Consider the following 26,120-nt stretch of genomic DNA (forward strand, 5'->3'; position numbering starts at 1 on the left):
GATGTTCTTAACGGCTGTCCAGTGATCAATTCCTAGATTAGACTGATATCTACTGACTATTTCCACTGCATAGTAGATGTCAGGTCTACTACATAACATCACATACATCAAACTACCCACAACAAACGCATAGGGGACCCGTCTCATATTCTCAACCTTTTAAGGTGTCTTGGGATACTATTCCTTAGACAATGTAACTTCATGCCTGAAAGGCAATAGGCCCCTCTTGAAGTTCGGCATCGAATACTTGACAAGCATTTTGTCAATATCCGACGCCTGAGACAGTGTAAGCATTTTGTTCTTTTAATCTCGAAAGATCTGAATACCAAGAACAAACCGAGCCTCTCCCAAATCTTTCATTTGGAATTGGGTCGCTAGCTAGTTCTTAATTGTAGTCAGTAATCCTACATCATTCCCAATGAGTAGGATGTCATCTACATACAACACTAGAAAAATTACTGAATTGTTGATGATTTTCTTGTAGACACAAGACTCATCAATATTTTGATCAAAGCCATAAGATTTGATCACAGTATCAAACCTTATTTTCCAAGATCGTGATGCCTATTTCAATCCATAAATGGACCGATAAAGCTTGGAAACCTTTTGCTCTTGACCTTGGACTATGAATCCTTCGGGTTACACCATATAAATGATCTTCTTAAGATTGTCATTTAGAAAAGCAGTCTTGACATCCATTTGCCATCTCATAGTCATAATATGAGGCAATGGATAGGAGGATTCAGATAAACTTCAACATGGCAACAGGCGAGAAAGTCTCCTCATAGTCGACTCCCTCTACCTAAGTATAACCCTTTGCCACCAGTCTAGCCTAGAAGATTTACACCTTCTCAACAACACCTCGTTTCCTCTTATATATCCATTTACATCTATAGGTTTAACCTCATCAGGTTAATCTACAAGATCCCAAACTGAATTGAAGTACATAGACTCCATTTCGAGATTCATGGCTTTGATCCATTCATCTTTGTCAACATCCTCCATTGCCTTTTTGTAAGACAATGGATCCTCAACCTCGCTATCAGCTACCATAACTAAGATTTCAGTTAAACCAATCTAGCGAATAGGTGGGTTCGTAACCCCCCCACTACGTCGAGGTTCGAGTTGGATTTGACCTACTAGATGAACCTACTTAACAACTCTTGTTGAGGTACTAGGCTATTCAACAATCTTTGTTGAAGATTCAGTAGTTTCTTTGGAAAGTTAATTCAACACGATTTTATTTCTAGGTCTATGCTCCCTTATGTGGTCCTCCTCAAGAAAAGTTGCATTTGTCGATACAAATAGTTTGTTTTCTTTAGGCTCATAGAAATAACCACCTTCTGTTCCCTTGGGGTAGCCTACAAATAGGCATAACATCGAACGGGGCTCCAGTTTCTAAGGATTGGCCTCAAGCACATGTGTCAGGCAACTCCAAATTCTGAAATGACATAAACTAGTTTTACGACCATTCTATAACTTTAAAGGTGTTTTGGTAACCCTCTTAGAGGGAATGCAGTTCAGAATATAAACTCTAGTCTCAAGTACATAACTTCAAAACGCGTCACGTAAGGAAGCGAAACTCATCATAGATTGAACCATGTCCAACAGGGTTCAATTTCTCCTCTCTAATACACCACTCTGCTGAGAGTTGGGATACTATTCCATATTCTATCAAACGATTCTGGAAATTCAGATCCAAAAACTCTCGACCTCGAACAGATCGAAGTGTTTTAAGTGTTCTACTTCATGTATTTTCAACTTCAGTCTTGAATTCTTTGAACTTTTCAAAAGACTCAGACTTCTATTGCATTAAATAAACGTACCTATACTTTGAATAATGATCAATAAAAGTCATGAATTATTCATAACCTCCTCTGGCTCTTACATTCATCGGACCACAAAGGTCTGAATACACTAGCTCTAGAGGTTCTTTGGCCCTATGACCTTTTCCAATAAAAGGCCTTTTATTCATTTTTCCTTCAAGGCATGACTCATACACAGGTAAAGTATTTTCTTCTAACTCGCTTAGAAGTCCATTCTTCACCAAACTCTCAATCCTATTGAGATTATGTATCCTAATCTTAGATGCCAAAGTTGGGCATTTTCCTTAGGAGAAATTCTAATCCATTTAATTTGAGTTATGACAGTTTTAAACATCTCTATGTTATGGAGGAAATTTGTTGCTAACGACCTTAGCACATACAAATTATTTTCCAATTGAGCAGAACATATATCAACATCATTCTTAGTAATAATCACTTTATTATAAGAAAAATGAAGTTGATAATTACATTCCAAAAGACACTTTATAGACACTATATTCCTTTTTAAATCAGGAACAACAAATACATCATTCAAAATGAGAAATTTGTTCTATAAAGTTAACCGGAGACATCCCACTGCCACAGCTGAGATGACGTGCCTGGTTCTAACTCGCATTATCATCTCACCAGCATCAAGTTGTCGTCAGGAACTAATTCCCTGAAATGAAGAACAAACATGGTTAGTGGCCCCAGAGTCAATAATCTAGGTAGAATCATCATTATCCACTAAATAAGTCTTCAAAACAAGCAAATCATATTTACCTTGTTTGGCCTTCTTCTTCTCTGCCAAATATCTAGCGCAGTTCCTCTTCCAATGCCCGTCTTAGTGGCAATGGAAACGTTTTCTCTTGTAACCCCCACTGGTTGTCTACCTCTTGGAGCAGCAGTTTGTGGGTTAGTAGGAGCCTTCCCCTTACCACCCTTTTTCTTCTTCCACTTTCTAGTGCCGGAAGAAGAAGGTACAAACTTAGTTTCAGAGGTCGAACCTTTGTAGAACTTTTTAGATGATGAAACAACATTTACTTCACCCTTCTTCTCCTTACTTTTCAACAAGAATTGGCATGTCTAAAACTCTTGAGCAGAGTAGTAAGGTTGTAGTCAATCCTGTTCAGAACAGCATTCCTATGGAAATGAAGGAAGCTATCTGGTAAAGACTCCATAATGATGCTAACCTGGCTGGCCTCTTTGATGCTTGATCCGTTCATCTCAGCCACATTGAAGTGGACCATCATGTTGAGAACATGTTCCCGAACAGATGACCCCTCTTGCATCCATGAGTTGAAGATGTACTTGAGAGCGTCTGCCTGAGCTGTGCAGGTGGTTGTCCAAACATTTACCATAGGGACTCCATGATTTCATGCGCAGTGACTATGGGCTCATGCTTCTTAGCCAATACTTTGTTAAGGTTGGCCAAGATGTATGCTCGGGCCTTCTCATTCGTCCTTGTACATCGCTCATATGCTTCTCAAATGTTTCGAGCAGCAATAGGAGTTGGAATGGGAGGACACTTCTCCATCAGGACAAATCGGAGATAATCAATGATTAAAATCGTGTTTATTATATTTTTTCAACTAGCGTAGTTTTCGCCAATTAGTTTGTCGGCGGCAAGTAAGCTTAGAGTCATAATAGCCATATTAATATTGTTGAAACAGAACAAACTTAATTAAGTCTACTTGCATTAAACCACTTTTAGAAAACCAATCATGTTTTAGCAAAATAGTCTAGTGTACCCTAAATTACATCTATTTTGCAATGATGTTTCAGTGAGGCAGGAATTGTATGTAAGTTGTAACCCCTCATTTTAAGTCCTAGAGTCCCGCCCTAATGAGCCAACCTTAGGGAAAAGCCGATTAGAACAAGAGACTGAAGCAACATTATCCATTTCTGGAGATCAAATAAAGAATTATGCAAAACTGTCATCCTTTAGGGGGACACCCACTATGCCACGAGGCGATGCACAAAACTTTATCCAATCTAATGAGAGAGATTGAGGGATATGTTGTCACACGTCCCACACCCACTTACTATGAACACTCTCTCCATTCACTTTGGTATTGACCTACCCAAATGCAACCCGTAGGGGTACACCCATAGTGCCTCAAGGCCAATGATAGATCTCACGGTGTGAACTTTTAGGGAGAAACGTGTAGAGGTTAAAGTGAAGTATCATATACTCCAATTTCCTCCCACTAATTGTTCTACCTAGGCTTCATTAACTTAGAAAATTTGGCTACTAATTTTATCTAAGTGATTGTTTAATTTGCTCAAAAACAACAATTGTCTTTGATGATTAAACAACTTTGATTCAAGTCTTATTAAATTCTTTAACAGACTTTCATCAAATTTGCATGCATGTAACAAATCTATCTAATTCACCTTTCCAAGCAGGTTCCCAGGTAGGGGTGCAACGTTTCCATCGACTTAAGTACCCCAGCCTAGCCAGAACCAACCTTAGACAAAAGATCCCTTATAGATACATTTGTTACATATTTAATATTTTATTAGGAATAAATTTAATCCTATTAAACCGATTTAAAAGATTAAACTTAGATTTCTAATCTTATTAGAAACGTGATCTTAGGTCTATCTCAATCAAATTTTAAAACACCTTTAAAAAATTATTAAAGCCTAAGGTTTGCATGCAACTCTTTCTTATTGATTTTAATTCTAACTTCATTTATTATAACACTTATAAGAAACTAAATAATTAAAACCAATCAACATTGCAAGCTAGACATACATAAGTTATTTATAACAATTATAACTTAACCTAAGGTAGTGTCATGCTTCATGCAATATTTATTCATTACTAATATATAACTAAGTAATGAACTAAGTTACAACATACATTCCATACAAACATTGAACTTTATATTATAACATTTATAATATAAATGATGCATGGATACACTATAATGCATGCATACATATATTATAACTCTTATGTTATATGATGCATAAGCATGCTTTATGTAATTTAAATCATGCACACTAATATATTATAACACTTATAATATAAAATGATGCATGAAAAAAAAATGCATAACCTATGATGGGTTTTAAAACTATATGACATACATTATGGCATATAAAATAAACATACATCATATGTATATTTAACTAAAGTTTATGGACTGGGATAAATAATCTCAAAACTGGAAATTAAATGGCTAAACTATTACAAAAGTCGAGTCCATCGGTTTGGAACAAGTCAACCAGGTCTTGAACCGCTTGCCTCGAACCGCTCCACCAAGAACCCTAGTAGCTTGATCGTGTAGCAAACTCCTGATCATCGAGTAACGAGGTGTCGAGTACAAACTTTCATGCATATGCGATCGCGTAGCTTTTAACTATGTGATAAGCATGAAAGTCTACGCGATCCTGTAGCGTGCATTGATTATCGCATACCATACAATCGTGTAGCTACGAACTATACGATGAGCATGATAGTCTACACGTTCATGTAGTAAGTGTCGAGTATCGTATACTATGCGATCGTGTAGCTACTGACAATGCGATGAGCATGATAGTCTACACGATCATTTAGCACACAAGCCTTGCATCGAGTATCATATACCGTGCGATCGTTTACCCATCGAGCACCTATGCGATCATGCAGCCAACGCAACACGATCGTGTAGCAAACTTTACACGATCACGTAGCATTAACTATGAGATCATTTAGCAGATGTTACACGATCATGTAGTAAACTCTACATGAACGCATAACAAAGTTTAAACGATCGTTTAGCTCTAACTACACGATGCGGCCACCATTTTGACTTCTCCATCAAAACGAACTGTAACCTTTCTTCTGAAGCTTCACGACTCAAAAACTAAACGAATACAGACTCGATTGCAAGTTTAATACCAAAAAACATAGAGGCCCTTACAAATTAACTTTGTAATTAAACAAAAACCCATAAACAGAGACATTTATCCCATAAACATCCATCAACAAACCATCCACATACATTTAACATTTAAATGCAATGCAAAATTTAAAATCCACCACTACTGTAAACGATTTCAATACAAAAATTAAATTTGGAATCAGAACTACAACCTGACTCTGATACCAAATGAAGGAACTTGTTTTAAAGAGATCCTTGAGCGGAAGTTAATCGACTAAATTCCATTTTGATTGAAAAAACAAATTTACAGTAAACAAACAAGAAATGCATTCTAAACAAATGACAATATGTTTTTGTAAAGAAAAAGAGTTCAAGAGATTATACCTTTGAAGAACGATTCTTCGTGAAATACCTTCAAATTGTTATTAACTCAAAAACAGCAACAAGCTAGAAGACCCTCTTCAAGAAATCTCGAACCAACAATAGACACGACCACTGAGAGCCTTCAGTATACTCAGGGTGAGAGTCCAGGAGTTGTGGGCTCTGACTAGTTTTGTTAGGAAAGTGAGTTTGAGTTTGAAGGAGGAAGAAGATTGAAGAAGATACATAACGTTTCTTACTCTCTATCGTATAGTAAACTTCAATTGTGTAGTGTTTCTTAACTGTGTGGAAGAAAAGAAAACTATTTTTCATTTTTTCCAATTGCCACAAAACTTAATTAACCACCCACTAAGGTGGTTGGAAAGAAATTAGGAAAAATAACAAAATAAATATAAATAAATATGATAACTAACTTATCATATCTTATTTATATTAAACTATATGTTATATCAAATATAACACATAATCCATAGTTTTAATATTGTATCATATACAATATAAACTATAGTTTTTTTCTCTATTTCTATGGCATTTAATACAAATCATATTTATATTAAATTTTAATAACTATTTGAATCTCATTCAAATATTTATTTCCTCCAATCAAATAATAATGTATCAAATACATTATGACAATTATATTATATAATTGAATCAATTTAATTATATCATATATCATTAAATTTTCTATTATTAATTTGAACAATTCAAATTAATCCAAAAACTGATTCTCAACTAAATTCTTTTGAGCTACCAAAGGAACCTTATGGACTTGTAGCTTGAAGCTCTAACAATAAGTGAATAATTAATTAAACTCTTTAATTTACATTATCCTTCATCTGTTAACTATCGAGCACTCCACTAACGACCGACAACATCGCTCTTCGCACTACAAATATATTTCTGTGTCTATTGGATATAACCAAACAATAGCACGATGACCCTTCACAAATTGCTCGTAAGTACAGTTGGGCCAAATTACTGTTTTGCCCCTGTAGTTATATCTAACTCCTTAAGTACTACTGATCCCTCTAATGGACAATAGATCATAGTCTCACTATGATTAAACCCCTCTCGAGCTAAGAGAGGATGTGGCGCCACATTGTTCAAGACTCGGAATCAGCCCTTAAGGGAGCAATTTATCTACTTATCCCTGCTTCGGGAAAGGGTTGAATTCCATCTTGTGTAGTTGTGTTTCCAGCTCCCCAATCAGACAAATCCCCAAAATGGTAGGCTTGTTGAGTCAACGATCTGGTCACTCTCACCCAAACAAATCAAAGGACCACCCTTATAGGTAGGAGTTCACAACTCACTTAGGATTAAGGTCATGTTACCTATGGTCATCCTGGTGAAATGAAAGTCTCTATTATGAACAGTGTTATATATTGAGACTAAACATTTCGTGATCCGATCTTATACAAACTTCTTTGTATAGAATATCCCCACTCGCATGTCTAATATATGAATGATCAGGATCATATCATTTGTAGCACTTTACAACATTTGTAACATCTACAAAGCGGGTCATACTCGTAATGTCACCAAGATAAGGTACCCAGCCTTGTCCATATACTACAGACCATTTAAGTTATTACTTAAAAATGATCCACCTGTCTCTACATACATGTTTAAGTTACAACAATAACCTTGGATGTTAGTTTATTGGTTTGTAGTTAATGTAACTAAAATATAACATATTTTATAGACAAAGTGAATAATAATATCATGTATTATTAATCACATAAGAGTTTGTTCATACAAGGTTTACAAACTATAGAACCCTACGATATTTAGGGCATCAACCCCAACACGAACGACCCAAAAATAGTAAACTACAAATTTGATCGCAAAGAATTATGCTCAAAACATGGGCCCTTACGAACCAATTTGTAAATAAAAACAGTAAATTCTAAATGGACAATCCCAAAAATATCCATAATTATAAACCATTCATCACAATATTCATCACATGAATACAGAATGCATAAACCCACCAATACTGTAAATTAGTTATGAAAAATTAAAAAAAAAAGGCAAAAAACCCCGCTCTTATACCAATTGAAGGAACCATTGAAGGTTCATTGCAGAAGGGGATCGATCCCAATTTTATTTTTCACATAATTGAAGTTTTACAGAACAAGAAAAAATTATGCATTACAATAGAAAAGTCTACAACATCCATTTACACAAAAGAATTAGGGAAGAAAGAGGACTTACCCTTGAAGCCCAATGATCTTCACTTAGTCCCTCGATCTGGTCACGAACGTTTCAATTTTCCAATTCGATCTCCAATAACTGAAATCCCAAATGAAAATACTACCACTTGAGAACCTTCTGTATTCTCTTGGGGATGAGAATTTGGTAGGAGTGGTGGGTTCTCTAGGTTATTTGGGAAGAGAGAGGAAAGGATCTAAGAGAGGAAGAAGAAAATCTTTATTTTCTACTTTGTGTGTTTTTATGAATCCCAGAGCAAATCCCTCTGATCATTAGAGAATTAAGGAAGAAGATGACAAAACCAGTACCCAACCTCACGTTCTGGTTGGGGGAATTAAGGGGAAGGAGTTAACTCCCTCGATTTAATTAAATTAAAATTAAAATTAATTTAATTTAATTTAAATTATATATATAACAACTAACTTATTATATGTATATGTAACTATATATTATATCAAATATAACACATAACTTATAGTTTTTATATTGTATCGAATACAATATAATCTATAGTTTTATTTCTCTCAATTAATTATGAACTTTTAATATAAATCACATTTATACTAAATCAATTATATGAATCTCATTCATATAATTAATATTCGAATCATATTCAAATATTTAATTCCTCTTAAAATAAACTTTATAATGTATCAAATACATTCTATTAATTATATCACATATAATTAATTAAATTAATTATATCATATATAATTAATTTCCTCAATTAATTTGAATAATTCATATTATTCCAAAAATAATTCTCAATAAATCTCTGTTGAGCTACAGAAGGAACCTTATAGACTTGTAGATTAAAGCTCTAATGGTACTTGGATAATTAATTAAACTATTTAATTAAATTTACCCAACATCCATTAACTATCGGTCACTTTACTAAAGACTGACAGTTGCACTCTTCACACTATAGATATATTTCTGTGTCCATTATATATAATTAGTCAACAGCCCGATGACCCTTCACAAATTGCTCGTAAGTATACCTGGATCAAAATTACCATTTTGCCCCTATAGTTGCATATAACTCCTTAAGTACCACTGACCCCTCTAATGAACAATAAGTCATAGTCCAACTATGACCAAATCCCTCTCTGGTCAAGAGAGGGTGTGGCCACATTGTTTAAGCTCTGGAATCAGCTCTTAAGAAAACAATTTATCTACTTACCCCGACATTAGGGAATGAGTGAATTTCGTCTTGTGTAGTTGTCTTCCCAATTCCCCAATTAAACGAAACCCCAAAATGTTATACATATTGAGTCGACGATCTGGCTACTCTCACCCATGCAAATAAAAGGACCACATTCGTAGATAGAAGTTTACAACTCACTCAGGGTTCGGGTCTTGTCATCTATGGTCATCCTAGTGAAATGTAAGTCTCTATTATTGATGGCATTATATAATGAAACTAGTCATTTCGTGGTTCGGTCTTATACAAACTCTTTGTATAGGATACCCCGCTCACATGTCTCCACAGAATGATCGGGATCAGATCATTTGTAGCACTTTACAACACTTATAACATCTACAAAGCGAGTCATATATGTAGTGTCACTAAGATAAAGTACGCAGCCTTATCCATCTACTACAAACCGTTTAAGTTATCATTTAAACATGATCCACCCGTATATCTCTACATATATGTTTAAATTACATAAATAACCTAGGATCTTAGTTTATTGGATAGAGTAAATGCTCATAAAATAAAATAAAAAATTATTAATAACAATTTGTTTATACAGTGTTTACAAACTATGAGAATATAAGAGAGATTTAGAACACCAATTCCAACATAATCAACAATATTAAATTTATACCAATATCTTTTTATTTATTATAAATATGTTAAATTAGATGTAACGTAGATGCCTATTAATAGTGTCCATTGGCCATGTGTCACTTATCAATTACCCCATATGTTGTTCATGTGTCTCAAAATTACACACTATTAGTGACCATGTAATCCACCTCCTGCTTGCCAAATTGCCTATAAATAGTAGCATTTAGTGGGTTTTGAAAGACACACATATTGATGATCAATCCAAAAAGATGGGAGAAGGTGAAGAAATCCATTATTTGTTCTTTTATTTTATTTTATTTACTTTTTCTGTTTATTTTATATATTATATTATATTTATTTTTATTTTTATTTATTTTTATTATATATTATTATTATATTATATTTTCTCTATATCCGTGTTCATGTTATGCACCGTTGTGCTCTTCAAATTCACAATACGTCATCAGCACAAGCTTATATTGTTTTTCTTGCTAAAGGTAGGCTTTAAAGGTAAGTGATTACAACTCTGCATTATTTAAAATCAATTCGAAATTGTTATTATGCGGAGAAAAAAATTACTGATGTTGATATGTTAGAGAAGACATTTAGTACATTTCATGTCTCGAATATGCTCCTACAGTAGCAATATCGAGAGAAAGGTTTTAAACAATATTCTGAACTAATTTCATGTCTTCTTGTGGGGCTGAAAAAAATAAGTAGTTATTAATGAAAAATCATGAATCTCGACCAATGGGAATGACAACATTCCCTGAAGTAAATGATGTGAATGAAGGTAATCAATGACAGTTTTGTAGCAAAAAGCGGGGACCGTTCCCATGTTTCGTATTTCACAGAATTCACAAATTACAGAATTAAGAGGAAAAGGATTATGCATTAAAACTAAAAATTTTACAACATGCTTAGAAAGGGAAAAGAGGGAGAAGAATACATACCCTTGATGTCAATTCTTCTTCACGTGCTCCCTCGAACGGATCACGAATGCGTAGGAATTTAGAATGATTCAACGAGAGATTAATAACATATATGATATGTTATTTTTAGCTCTCGAGTCCTTAAGAGTTCACATCAGGATTCATGATTCGCTTCATGTCGATTATGAACCTCAACTGCTCCATTCGGAAAGTGTTGGCATGAATCAAGATCAGGTGAATAGGGGAAGTTATTCACAACAAAATCAAAAGTAATGTTTTGATTTTCATTTTCACGTCATAAGATGTTCACACCATGAGATCCGTGCAACGCTTCGTGTCGATTATGAACCTCGACTGCTCCATTTGAAAAGTGTTTGCATGGAGTCAATATCAAGGTGAATGAAGGGAAGTTGTTCAATATAAAATCAAATATACGATATATTGATTTCGATTCTCACGTCCCTAGAAATTTCACATCGTGAGGTCCATACAACGCTTCGTGTTGATTATGAACCTCGACTGCTCCATTCGGAAAGTATTTGTATGGGTCAATATCAAGGTGAATATGGGAAGTAGTCCATAGTAAGTGGGTGAAGGATATGTGTCAATGTATCTTTAAGTCGGCCTCGCTAGTCGTTTAACGAAGGTTATCCCCTCGGAGGGTTGTAACATAGGATTCGGAACAACTCAAACTCCAGAAATGGATAAGATTTCTTAGGTCGTTTTTAACTTTGACTTTCCAATGTGGTAGTATCGTTGGGGCCGACTTCTGAGGTCTAAAGACGGAGGTTACACTTACGAAAATTCTAAAGTGTTAGTAATTTCTAACCAAAAACAATAGCTAGATGACTATCGGAATATGAATTATTCTAGGGATAGTATTTAGTCAAGAATGCCTTGCTATAGTATCGTTGCAAAAATAATAAACTTTTGGGTACATTACTACTTTGCTATAATTTGATTAGTTTTAAAAAGTAATTCACTGATCAAATTTGTTTATATTTTTAGAATGATGAGTTCTTTAGTACAACTGTTGGCTTCTGATAAACTTACTGGGGATAACTATGCTATGTGGAAAACAAACCTAAATACTATACTGGTGATAGATGACCTGCGATTCATTTTAACAGAGAAGTGTCCTCCCATTCCTAGCTCAAATGCAAACTAAAATGTTCGGGATGCATACAACAGATGGATTAGGGCTAACGAGAAAGCTGGTGCCTATATTCTTGCCAGCATATCTAATGTATTGGCCAAGAAACATGAGAGCATGAGTACTGCCAGGCAGATTATGGAATCTTTGTGTGGGATGTTTGGACAATTGTCCTTCTCCCTGAGGCATGATGTTATCAAATACGTTTACAACTACCATATGAAAGAAGAGGCCTAGATTAGAGAACATGTCCTGGACATGATGGTCCATTTCAACGTGATAGAAGTAACGGTGTTGTCGTTGATGAGAAGAGTCAAGTTGATTTTATTCTTGAATCTCTTTTGAAGAGTTTCTTGCAGTTCTGTACGAACGCACTCATGAATAAAATAGAATATAACTTTACTACGCTTCTCAATGAGCTACAGGCTTACCAGACCATGATGAGGGCTAAAGGACTGGAACCAGAAGTAAATGTTACTACTACTAAGAAAAGAGGACCATCCTCTAAGAAGCCTGATATTGCTTTTTCTTTACAGAATAAAGGTATTCTAGTAAAGAAGAACAAAAGGAAAGGAAAAAAGAAACCTACTGGTAGAAAAGGCAAGGCAAATGCTATAGATAAAGGAAAATGTTTCCACTGCAGTGAAGAAGGACACTAGAAAAGAAACTGCCCACAATACCTTGCGGAGAAAATAGCAGATAAAGCAAAACAAGGAAACCAGTTCCTGAGGATTGCTTGTTGTGAGATAGTACTCCAGATTGTAAATATAGGAGCATATCTCAAAATGACACGTGGGAGATATTGCAGTTGCTGTCAGAAGATAAGCTTGTTTTACTTTTTGTTATTGTAATGAAAGTTATTTTATCTTGTTGTAAATAACAAAATTGTATAAACTTTTTGTTATAAATGAAATGTTCATTAGCAAAAGTTATATTTGTTCTACTGTAAAGCAACTTTTGTTAGAACCAACCTAGTTAAAAGTCATTTATAAATATTTAGATATTTAAAAATGGCTAACAAAAAATAAAGGCAAATAGTTATTTAACCTAAACTATAAGTTCAAAACACTTGAAAGGTTCAAAGTGTATAAAACTTGTTAGGTAAAATAAAATCCAGAATATTTCGATTAGATCAAAGTAAGGAATATAAGTTTGAGATTTCTAGAGCTATTCTGATAGAACATGAAATCAAGTGAAAACTTTCTACACCTAGTTGCCTTAATTGTTTTGAACAAAGCTCCATAAAAACAAATATATATCTATAAAGAGTTATTGATCAAAACTGATACTATAAACAAAAGTTGTTTGAGTAGATCAAATCCATCTTACTCAAAGAGTTGAGAGTACCTCGATGTAGTCGGAGGAATGTATGACTTCCTAGCCATTATTGAGAAACAAGAGTTGTTTAAATAAGATGCATTCCCTATATAGTTTAATTAGAAATCCATTGTATACTAACTCGTTTACAACGATTCTCTCGGCTAAAGCGTTTGAGAATCTCCAAGTAAGACTAGGACTATAAGGTATATATATAATCTAGGGTAAGTGGGAGAAAAACTCATGGGTATATGATAACTAAAGACAAACCATGGGTATGGGATGCCCTAGTTTATTGTATTTCTTCATAAAACTAAAAAAATTTGTATTATATATTCATATATTTGTTACCACAGGAGTTTTAGTCCAAGTGGGAGTTTCTTGGGTTTTATGTCCTAAAACTTGTGGTTTGTAAACATTAAACTTATTTTGAAAATTCAATAAGTTGTTATTGAATATATGAATTTCTTATTTTGTTTTAGAAATAAATCCAATAAACTAAAAGATCTATGTTTATTACATGAGTACTTGAACTTTACGTGGAGACATAAAAGTGGATCGGGTTCGAGTAAATAGTATTTCGACCTCGAGATGATAACAAAGAACTTCTTGGTCCTGAAGTACCATATTTTAGTGCAATTGGTGCACTTATGTATCTTGCTTATAATACAAGACCAGATATTGCATTTTCAGCATATACTCGGTTCTCTCCAAAAATGATCGACATGGGTTTGTTTTATTCAAATAAATCAAATTTTGATCTAATTGGTTATGCAGATTCCGGATATTTATTTGATCCACACAAAGCTAGATCTCAAATTGTTGGGAATGGTGTTCTAAATCTTCTTATAATCTCGTAGTTTGTAAACTTTGTATAAACATATAAGTATATACTCAATCCAATAAACTAAGATCCGAGGTTATTTCATGTAATTTAAACAAGTATGTAGAGATATACAAGTAGATCTTGTTTAAACAATAATCTGAACGGTCTGTAGTAGATGGATAAGGTTGGGTACCTTATCCCGGTGACACTACGGATACGACCTGCTTTGTAAGTGTTATAAGTGTTATAAAGTTCTACAAATGATCTGATCCTGATCATTCATATAGAGACATGTGAGCGGGGGTATCCTATATAAAGAGTTTGTTTAAGATTGGACCACGAAACTATTAGTCTCTTTATATAACGTCGTTAATAATAGAGACTTACATTTCATTAGGATGACCATAGGTGACATAACCTGAATCCTGAGTGAATTGTGAACTCCTATTCATGAAGGTGGTCATTTGATTTGTATAGGTGAAAGTGGCCAGATTGCCAACTCAACAAGCTTACCATTTTGGGGATTCTTCTAGTGGTCATACCCTCTTCTGGCCCGAGAGGGACTTGGTCATAGTTGGACTATGACTTATATTTATTAAAGGAATCAGTGATACTTAAGGACTTAGATGTAACTACAAGGGAAAAACGGTATTTTGGCCCAACTATACTTACGAGCAATGTGTGAAGGATCATCGCACTGTTGATTGGTTATATCCATTGGACACAGAAATTTATCTGTAGTACGAAAAATGCAGCTGTCGGTCTTTAGTGAAGTGACCGGCAGTTAACAGATGTTGGGTAATTTAAATAAAGAATTTAATTAATTATCCGAGTACCGTTGGAGCTTTAATCTACAGGTCTATAAGGTTCCCTCTGTAACTCAACAAAGATTTAATTGAGAATTAATCTTGGATTAATTTGAAGTGTTCAAATTAATTAAGGGAATTAATTATATATGATATAATTAATTAAATCGATTATATACGTGATATAATTAATATATTGTATTTTATACATTTTAATATGGGAGGAATTTGGATATGATTCAAATACTAATTATATGAATGAGATTCATGTAATTAAATATAAATATGACTTATATTGAGAGGATTAAATATTTGGATATGATTCAAATATCAATTATATGGATGAGGTTCATATAAGTAAATTTAATATAAATATGATTTATATTAAATGTATTATTAAGAGAAAATAAAATATATAGTTTATGTTGTATCTGATGCAATATAAGCTATAGGCTATATGTTATATTTGATATAACATATAGTGTATATATATAATAAAATAGTTATTATAATATATTATTAATATTAATTTAATTGAAATTAATAAAGGGAAGGAGTTATAACTCCCTCCCTTATTCTCTCAATGATTTTTACGTGGGATTCAAGAAGTTGTTATTCTTCTTCTTCCTTAATTCTCTGCAAGGGAAGTGTTCTATCTAAGGAAAAACTCACAAAGAAGAAAAGTTATTCTCTTCCCTCTCCTCCTCTATGTTTCTTTCCCTTTTCCAATGATTCAAGCAAAACCCACAACTCTTGCTTGAATCTTTTATCCGAAGAGAATACAGAAGGTTCTCGAGTGGTGGTGTTCCGCGTGGAGAAGTAGATCAGTTCGTGATCCGTTCGAGGGAGTTCTTGAAGAAATGGTTCTTCAAAGGTAAGGGTTTTTGAAACCCTAAGTATTTTATTTAAAGCATGCTATAATTTTAAAAAAAATACATATCGTGTTGTTTTACTGTAAAACTTATATTCAATGAAAAATAGAATTTGGGTCAATCTTTGCTTCCGCTCAAAGGATTTTTTCGAAAATTTCCTTCACAAATAGGTTATCTATTCACATGTGGATGAATTGCTATATCATGACGATCGGTGAAACAGACCATAACAGCCACTTCCTCAAATCATTTGAAATTCTTGCAATTCATGAGGCTAATCGAAAATGTGCATGGCTAATATCAATGACTTAGCATATTCGTGAAACATGTGGTCTGTTTTCTTGTAAAAATCTTCCAACTATATTATACGAAGACAACACTATATGCATATCCCAAATCAAATGAGGATATATTAAAGGAGATAGAGAAAAACATATTTTACCGAAACTTTTCTACACTCATGATCTTGAAGAAAATTGTGACATCACTTTACAACAAATTTGTTTGAAAGATAACCGGACAGACTTATTTACAAAGGCATTACCTACAGCAACCTTTGAAAAACTGGTACACAACATTGAAATATGGCGACTAAGAGATCTTAAGTAAAGTTTCCATGAGGGGGAGTAAATATACTTTTTAAGAGTATCAGATTATATGAAATATGTACTCTTTTTTCTTCACTATGATTTTTTTTCCTAGTAAGGTTTTAATGAGCGGTATTTCATATATAATGGGCATCTAAGGAAAAGTATTATAAATATATTAAATTAAGTGTAATGTAGATGCTCATTATTAGTGTCCATTAGTCATGTGTCACTTATTCACTACCCCATGTGTTGTCCATGTATCTCAAGATTACACGTTATTAGTGTCCATGCAATCCAACTTCTACTTGCCAAATTGCCTATAACTAATGGCATTTGGTGGACTTTGAAAGACACGCACATATCAGTGATCAATTAAAAAAGATTAGAGAAAGTGGAGAAATCCATTCTTTGTTATATTATTTACTTTTGTTATGTATTAATTTTATATATTTATTTTAATATTTATTTATTTTATTATATATTATATTATATTTTCTCCATATCCATATTCTCATTATACGTTGTTGTACTCTTCAAATTCACAATATTATTCACTAAATTTGGTTGTTGTTTTTATTATTGTTATTATCATTTTCATTTTATTAATTTGAAAATATTTCTCAACTCTCAATATCACTCTTTTATCATGCCTTGAATTAACAGAAAATTATCAAAATGAATATAGTATAGGGCTCTAATGTCTCCATACCTATCGTATTATATAAAAAAAATAACCGAAAGTTGAACATAGTTAATCATTATATTCTAATTGGATTCACAAATGTATGACAGTAAACCTCAGGTTCATTTTTATATCAAAACATGCTTCTTTTTTTTTTATTTAACCAAATTAAGAATGAGTAAAATAATCTCATAATTATGTCAATCTTCATTCATTAATAAGTTAATTCCTTTCTTTAAGAAAGAAAAAAAAAACCTTCAACTGCCACTAATACAGTTATGAGTAGTTATACATCAAATTTCAAACCATAAAATAACATTTGGTTTTTAGTTTTTTTTTTTTTAAATTAAGTCTATTTCATCCACATTTCTTACAATAATTTGTATCTTACGATAGTTAAATTCTTTCTTGACCAAGTTCCAAAAACAAAAACAACTTTTTGAAACCTATTTTTTTAGTTCTCAAAATTTGATTTTGTTTTTTTAAATCATTGATGAAAAGTAGATAAATAAAAGAAGAAATTTGGAGATAGAAGTAATGTCCATAAGCTTAGTTTTTAAAAATAAAAATAAAAAATAAAGATGGTTATCAAACATAACCTAAAATATGTATTGTTAAAACTATAATTGTATTCGAGTCTATCATCAGTTATACTTATATTCAAGTCAATTTGTGAAGTTGGTGAGTATTATTATAACTATGGTAAATGATGAAAATTATACATGATAGACTTTTCTTGGCATTAAAAACTATCCCTGAAGACTTCTTTTAAATAATGGTAAAATGGGAGTGAACAAAAGTTTGCAAACCCATATATAAACAATATTCGAGATATCGTTGTGGATAGAAATATCGAGGTTCCAATTTTATGGAAATATCAATGAAGATATTGATATTGATAAAAATTTTGAAAAATTTTATGAAAATTGATCAAAATTGTTATAATTAGTTAATGAAACTTTAATTATGCCTTAATTAGACTATCATTTATCATTTTTAATCACTATTTTTATTAAGTAAAACAACATTTAGATGTATATTATAAATTTTTATGTAAATGTTGATGCAAGAGCATATATTTAAAAAGAAAAGGAAAAAATAATTACAAACAAATATATGGTTTAGGAATATTTTGAGGTGAAATGTGAAAATGAAATTTTTGGAGAGTAAAAAGCCCACATCAATTAGGTGACATAATATGAAAATGTAATGAAAAAAGTTTAAATGAGTTAAAAAAATAAATATATGGGTCTTTTTGTGGTTCTTCCAAATTCAAATTCATCATAAATGAAAGTTTTGGTTTGAAAATAAAGTAAAAATTTGAAGGGAAAAAAAATAAAAATTAAAAAATTAAAAAAAAGTAGAACATTGAAAAAGCTTCATCCCGCACCATTGTATATAAATAGAATTATAGAATTGAAAAATGTGAAATGAGTTAACATAGTTTTTTTTAAAAAAAAAATCAAAATTTGGAGATTCATCGAAATTTCGTCAAAATAAGGAGGGGATAAATTTTTATAAAAAAAAAAAAAATCTCAAATTTCTAGAAATTTTTTCAAAATGCAAAAAATTAAAAAAATTAAAAAATAATAATAATAATAATAAAATAATAAAATTTCCCTACAAAGAGACCATCAAAATCTTGAAATTTCTATCAATATTTCGAGATTTCCATACAAATTACCACCCTAGTTAGAAAGAACCTATTAATTTTTCAACAACTAAGTTCGAAAGATTGTGATCAAATGACTCGCAAAGAGTTGGAGATTAATATATCCTTGAAATTATTATTCATAAACTGATCTTCACAAGGAAAACTTCTGGTTCTCATAAATAAGCTCCCTTACCAAACATGTATTCAACTATTTGTTGGGGACAGTCCCTAGGGCCTAGAAGCCTCCCCTCCATATAGTCATCTCTCTTAATTAAATTTGAGCACATTGAATTATACTCGAGCACACAATTTGTCTAAAGACTCAACCACGAACCTCTAAATACCTGAGGATTTCATCAATGCATGTTCCAATACCAATTTGTTAGAAACAACAAACCTCTAAATATCTCCTGGTATGAAATAGTCCAATTTGAGTAAAAATCCTCATGATTTTGCTTTTAGTATCATTGAAAATGTTTCATACCATTGGAGATAAGTTGTTCTTATAAATCTATGATCATCTCCCTATCTAACAAATATGTGACTCTAATTACCTTTCCAACACCATTTTTGGTTTGAAATATTCATCAAAGAGGAGAGAAAGAATGTGTCAACAATCGCTAAGTTATACTACTTTGGCATAGAAACCAAGTTGCAATCAAATTGACAATTGACACTGGAAAATTGTTCTACTTACAAGGAGTACTGTCTACTTTGTCACAGACAGCTTAAGTTTTTTTTGCTAGAAAAAAAGCCATGGAAACTTCATCTCTTTTATGTATGAAAGAAAACCAATAGGCAAATGTGCAAACATAATCTCATTGACCATAAATAGAACTATTGCTCTACCATTACATAGAATACTAAAGATGAGACACAAACATCTTACGCAGCTTTTCAAGACCATATCAAGCCAAACAGCATTTGGCCAGCAGTTTAAAATAATGTACCTATGACAATTGTTTCCATGATGCGGGGCGATCCCTTGATATGAGAAGTGCTCGAGATGACGAATAATCGAAAGAAGGTGAATACAAATCGTCTGGACCAACAATTTCCTTGAACACTTGGGAGCCTTCAGTATCAACAGAGGAAGATTGAGAACCTTCATCATTCAAGGCATCAAATACAAACAGCCCCAATCCACAGACAGCCATGACAAGATTTGAATTCCCCCAAACTTGAGTTACTGCTGTATGATGAACGTGTGCGTTGCTTTCTGGCAATGCAAAAGTGCAGAAGAGCCCTTGTTTTCTAATAGAGAATTGATGTACCACTGAAGAAGCCGCAGGCTTCTTCCCTCCTGACCTGGCACTGGAGCAACCAACATACACAGAATCTCCACGAGTGAAAACTGATTGCGCACCTAGACTAGCTTTTGGCAACTTAAGGCCTATTCCTGATGGGCTGCGGAAATCCAGAATATTTACAGAATCTGTTGTGCAGAATACACCATCGTTTCCTTCCGCTTCTGCTGAACTTATTCTGCATATCCCAAACCAAAACCTCTCAGAATCGTCTGATATGAAAATATAATTGGGAGAGAACAAAAATACTTTTAAGAAGGAAAAACAGGCTGATGGGTTGACCTATTTAAGGTCTAATGAAAACCACTTGTGGGAAGTTTTGCTGGATGTAACAAAGTTGAGTATGGCAAAGGTTTAATTTTTCAAAAAGTAATAGACCGTGTATAGGATAAATATGTAATCAATTCAAAAAAGAACATCCTCAGAGAAATTTCAAGCATTTTCTAAGCAACCAACCAGCTGGGCAGTAAAATAAAAACAAAGAATCACAGTACCTTTGTCGAACTCCTCCCCCTAATTCAGCATCCGTGTTGTTCACGTGAAGAGCAGAAATTTTGCGCCCAGGAGAATGAACAGAAAGCAATGCCTGAGCACTTGTAGAAGCAACATCCCAGAGAGATATTGCTTCTGTCTCTGCTACGACTACTTTTCCTCTGTTTCTCCACTGCAAAGGACTAGAATAATCCATTGCTGCCACAGGCTTCTGCACTTCCCAGTTCATAATTTCGTCACTGTCGCGGACATCAAAAACTTTTACTGTCTTTTGACAGGTAGCAGTTGAAACAATCAGAGGCCCGCATGGCTTATACCACCACTGTTCAGTTTCTGGTACCAACATATAACTGGGAGCATATCGCTTTTGCACAATGTTATGGGGTAAGGGAGCCAGTGCCGTCCTTGAAGAGGTCATTGCCCCCTCAATCTGGAAAGCTCGTACGTTCTTGCTGAAAAAATCCCAAGAGCAAAAACCTGCATCCATTGTATTCCCAGCTGACGCTGCCACCACATATCTTCCGGAGCAACCATCTGCTCCGGGGGCACGTATTATCCAGCAGTCTCTCCAGATATTGGGTGAGATTCCTGCTGGGGGCTTGTATACAGATTTCTCCTAAACAGATCAACAGAATAGGAAAATAATAAATCTCAGCAAAGATCTAGTAATTTGTACAACAGGAGGCATTCTCAGAAAACTATTTCAGATCAATTATTGAACCATTGTTTCATGGCATAAGTCGAGCTGCTCGTGAATGAACCTAATTTTTCAGGGTTATTGGAAAGAATTATTAAAATTTTAGTAGATTATGACCAATGAGCATCAATACAGTTAAAAATGAGCTAGCATTTGTTAGAGGCTAATTAGCATACCTCTGTATTAGTAATATCGTAAAATGAGCATGAACCATCATTGTGAGCAAGAAGAACAGCCTCTCCCTCCGACACAAACCATCCACCTGTTGAGGTTTTAATGCCTATTTCATTCATCTGGTAGATGCCAGCATCATCAGTCTCCTCGCCAATCAGGCCTCCTTGTTTATTCTCTTGATCATCAAAATCATCTAGAATCTCATCGCTTGTGAGAATGACCTCGGCCTCTTGCTTACCCTTGAATTGGGTTGATGATTCTTGCAATCCTGCAGAAGTATTTTCATCCATTTCTTGGACTTCACAAAACTCCAAACCTACTTGTTCACTCCTCATTGTGACTTTTGCTTGCTCCTTATTCAGGGAAGCCAAAAACTCCAGAGCAATTGGGTTCTCATCAATTGGCATATCTTCAACCTTGACTGCATGACTAGGTCCACTTGCATGAATTTCATTACTCTGAGAGCTATCTGATGTCAATTTCAATGACATCCGATTCCTGAGCAATTTATGATGAGGAAATAGTCGCTCCTCTAATTCCTTGGTGTTTAAACCTTTAACCGATGTGTTAATATCTGCTTCATTGGTCTCATCCTTCGTAACCATTTTCATATCCCTCTCATTTGTACTCGTCAATCCCACTTTAACACCAGAACTTACTGTACCATGTCCAATCGCTTTCTCAATCCCAGAAATTTTCTCCTGAATATCTGAAAGTATCAGCTTGGATGAAGAAGTATTATTCAAATCCAACATTTCCTTTGTTTTCTTAATATCCGATGCAATCCTCTTTACCTTACCCTCCAAAAAAGCAAGTTTTTCATGGAGCTTGCTTGTATACTTGTTACCCGCACAACTTGACGTCCCCTCTCCTCCAGTTTGTCCACTCTCTTTGATAATCTCCAAATCCTTCTGCCCAGATTTCTGCGTGGACTCCAAAATAGAGTTAACCCTTGGACGATCTGCGCCACTGGACTCAAGAACAATACAAGGTTTTTCTTTATGTTCTTCATTAACTACAGAAACCCTTTGTGCTTTCTCGGAAACAATTGAACTCTTACCATTTTCATCGCTTCTTAATGCTTCATTAATACGTTCTCCAGTATGGCTTCCCAAAACGTTAATCTCGAGTGATTTATCCTCAATCTTCTCTTCATCAGCCGATTGATTAACCTCAGAAATTCGAATCTTACTATCCATATTCGTTCGAAGCTTTACATTTTCCTTCAACTCCCTATAAACCCTTAATCCAGCCAGCCCTCCTGCACCCACCATCACATCCAGATCCTTAACTCCCACCTTCTGTTTATCACTCTCAGAACCTCTAACACGCGAACTTCTTCCACTACCCAAAGTTTGATCATTCTCCCCTACGGAACCTCTCCCTCGATCAACCGAAACCCTCCGCTCCCTACGAGAATCAACAGAAGCCCTAATAAAGTCAGAAGGACTGGAACTCCTACCTCTCGGAACCGAAGACGAGGACCACCGAGCTCGACTTTCAGAATCGGTAACAGCAATCGCCGCAGCCTTGTTGACTCGCGGCACGGCACGGATCGAGGGCTTTTGGGTCATGATCGGGACCTTAGACGTGGACCTGGGGTTCTCTTTCCCAGCTGACGAAAATCTGGAGGATGAATCCTTTCGATTCGAAGTAGAAACCGGAGTTAGGGGTTTGGAGGGGTTGATGGTGGCGGCGGATCCGCCGCTGCGATCTCGGAGACGGCGCGTGGATGGAGCCGACATGGGTGGCGTGGAATTGCCGTTGATGATGGGATGGGAATTAAAGAAAAGAAAAAAAAAGGATGAAAAATGGGGAATTTGAGATATGAATTTGGGGAAAGGAAAAATGGGGGAAGTGAAAGAGAGGGGTTTGGATTTTGCATTTGGGCGGGAAATTGAAATCTAATTTTTTTTTTTTTTTCAGCTTTTTTTGAATTTACGCTCTGCTTTTGTCTGTAAGCGACACGACAACATGTTAATGTTTTTTTTTTTTTTTTTTTTTGGCTTCTTTTCTTTTGTATTTGTTGCACATATCTATTTTTCTTACGTAATTTCTTTTTCTTTTTTTAACAATTTTTCTTACGTAAATTATTTATTGATAATTGGGAGGAAAAGGGAAATGTCGGATGAAGTTAAAAAATATAGTGTTTTTTCAAACTATTGATAAAAATGGAGTATATGGAAAAGTATTTTTAAAAATATGTGGGAGTGGAAAGTATTGACAAAAGTAGGGTAGAGAAATCATGTACAGGGTACACGATTAACGTTTAATTCAGTCACCACCACATCAGCTGACTTGGTTGACCGGTCGCATGGAGACTCGTGGACTGAGTCCACAATTTATTTTTCTTTTTTTTAAAAAAAAAAGATTAACTATTTTTTTTAATTGCAGATGTATAACAAAATTAAGATTTTAGGACCGGGTCCACAAATTTCTTCATTATTAAACTTAATTATATATTTAATCTACAATGAAAACATAATTATTATGCACTCATATTAAAAAAAATGTCATAATATTAAAGAAGATTTACAATTACTTCTTTAATTTGAAAATAAAAGTTTACATGAACTTTAAAGACGACCTCCTGGCCCTTACCCCTCATGGGGTTGTCTTCATGTCCCTCTAAATTAGGTTCACTCTACTTTCATTGTTGTCTACGACAAATACGTCTTCGATCGGTGTCAACAACATTGAGTCGTCTTGTTTGTTGAATAATACCATCTATGTTGACTAATGTTTGCTGACACATTGAACCCAACTCTGGTAAGTGGTGCTGCACTGAATATTGTTGTACATTTCCGATAAAATTATTCTGTACAATGAAAAAAATAAATATTAAACAATATTCATATCATATATATGGAGAATGTATGATTTTAAATCTCTTACCATGCAGTAATAATAAGCGTCGTCAGGTGTGATAAATCACCCCATGATTGAATCGTACTAAGAAAAGTAGTCATCTGATACAGTTAGTCCATTTGTTAATTCTCCTTGTGCACAACGATCATGTCGTCCTTGTTAGTAGGATATATATTCTGCGTGGATTCGACGTCAGTCTTGGTTCTGCTTACCTCTCAAATCAATCTGGTGTAGTGCTGAGAGTGTATAGGACAACGAAGATATTGTTTGTCGCAGACCGAACTGTCTCAACATACAATCTGGATGATGCCACTCTACTATATGGAAGTATATAAAAGGGCTAACAACCAACCAGATGTCTTCACCATCACGACAGTAATCAGGTAGTGATGACCAAATATGTTGTGTGTGTGACGTCCAATTAATCTGACAAAAGAAATAAGATAAGTAGACATTCAAAATGTTTTAAATATTCATTTATATATACATTTGTTACCTGATTGTGCATCAGTCTGTCACAGTACACGAGTAACATATTTGTTGACTGTTCAAAGGCAACTAATACACCACTCCATCTAAAATTATAAAAAATACAATTAAATTTATATTCTTACATAAAATGATAACGAAATGAATGTATAAATGAAATAATACCTGGCACTAAGTGGACGATAATCTAGGGCCTGTAATTGGACTTGTGATGCTATAATTGGAAATCTATCATAAGCCCATACCTGTAGTAGTATTAGTGGCCTCGCTATTTTCAACGCTTGTGCATTGGTAGCCCGACAAAGTTCTCTATACAACCATGAAAAACATGCACCACCCCATGAGTACGTACCAGCATGCTCGAAATTAGACAATAGCGGGAGGAACATGAGATGCACTAGAGTATTTGACTTGTCCGCGAACAAAAATCCTCCAATAAGCTGCATAATGTATGCTCGTGCATACCTACATACGCTGATGTCGTCGGCATCAAGAAGTAATTCTGAAAACTGGGACGCCAACTAAAGGATACTCAATCTTGAGCCTTTCAAATCATCTGGTAGAACGCCTAATAGCTCTTCACAAACATTATTCCAATCATATTGTAATGAACCTATCGATGGTTGTCCGTCCACTCGTAACCCAAATTGTATGGCAACATCCTGCAGTGTGATTGTACATTCCTCACAAGACAGGTGAAATGTGTGGGTTTTTGGTCTTCAACGCTCAACTAGAACAGTAATGAGGTGTCAATCAAGCTGGATAAATCCGATTTGTACAACCCCAAGAAAACCTGTCTGTTCAACGTAGGGAATAATGTGGTGATCAAATGGGATAATATGTTGTACAGATGCCTCCCTTCTCTGAAAACTCAAAATTACTATAGAAGAACTATCTCATATCGATTGTGAACGATGTGTATTTTGTTGACATAGTTGTACATGATTAGAAGGACCAGGCTCCATTACCTAAGAAGTTCAATTTACATTACATAATAAAATCCACCACATAAAAGATACATAAAAAGTACATAAAAATATACAATTACATGAGAAATAAATTCATTACATAAAAAGTACAATTATATAAAATGAAACTATTACATAAAAAATATAAGTACATAAAAGATACAATTACATGAAAAATACAAGTACATAAAATATACCATTACATAAAAAAATATAAGTACAT

The 26,120-nt window shown here is 34.1% G+C and overlaps 1 protein-coding gene across 1 annotated transcript; it reads right to left on the minus strand.

The window, feature by feature from the left end:
* Window positions 1-19,559: 19,559 nt before the first annotated feature.
* Window positions 19,560-23,442, minus strand: LOC120070319 (KIN14B-interacting protein At4g14310). The gene is made up of 3 exons (XM_039022245.1): window positions 21,575-23,442; window positions 20,704-21,317; window positions 19,560-20,387 (listed from the first exon to the last, which is right to left on the minus strand). The coding sequence occupies exons 1-3, from the start codon at window positions 23,315-23,317 to the stop codon at window positions 19,853-19,855; spliced, it is 2,892 nt and encodes a 963-aa protein (XP_038878173.1). The 5' UTR covers window positions 23,318-23,442; the 3' UTR covers window positions 19,560-19,852.
* Window positions 23,443-26,120: the final 2,678 nt, after the last annotated feature.

This window comes from Benincasa hispida, chromosome 1 (assembly GCF_009727055.1).
Source record: "Benincasa hispida cultivar B227 chromosome 1, ASM972705v1, whole genome shotgun sequence".
Taxonomy (NCBI): Eukaryota; Viridiplantae; Streptophyta; class Magnoliopsida; order Cucurbitales; family Cucurbitaceae; genus Benincasa; species Benincasa hispida.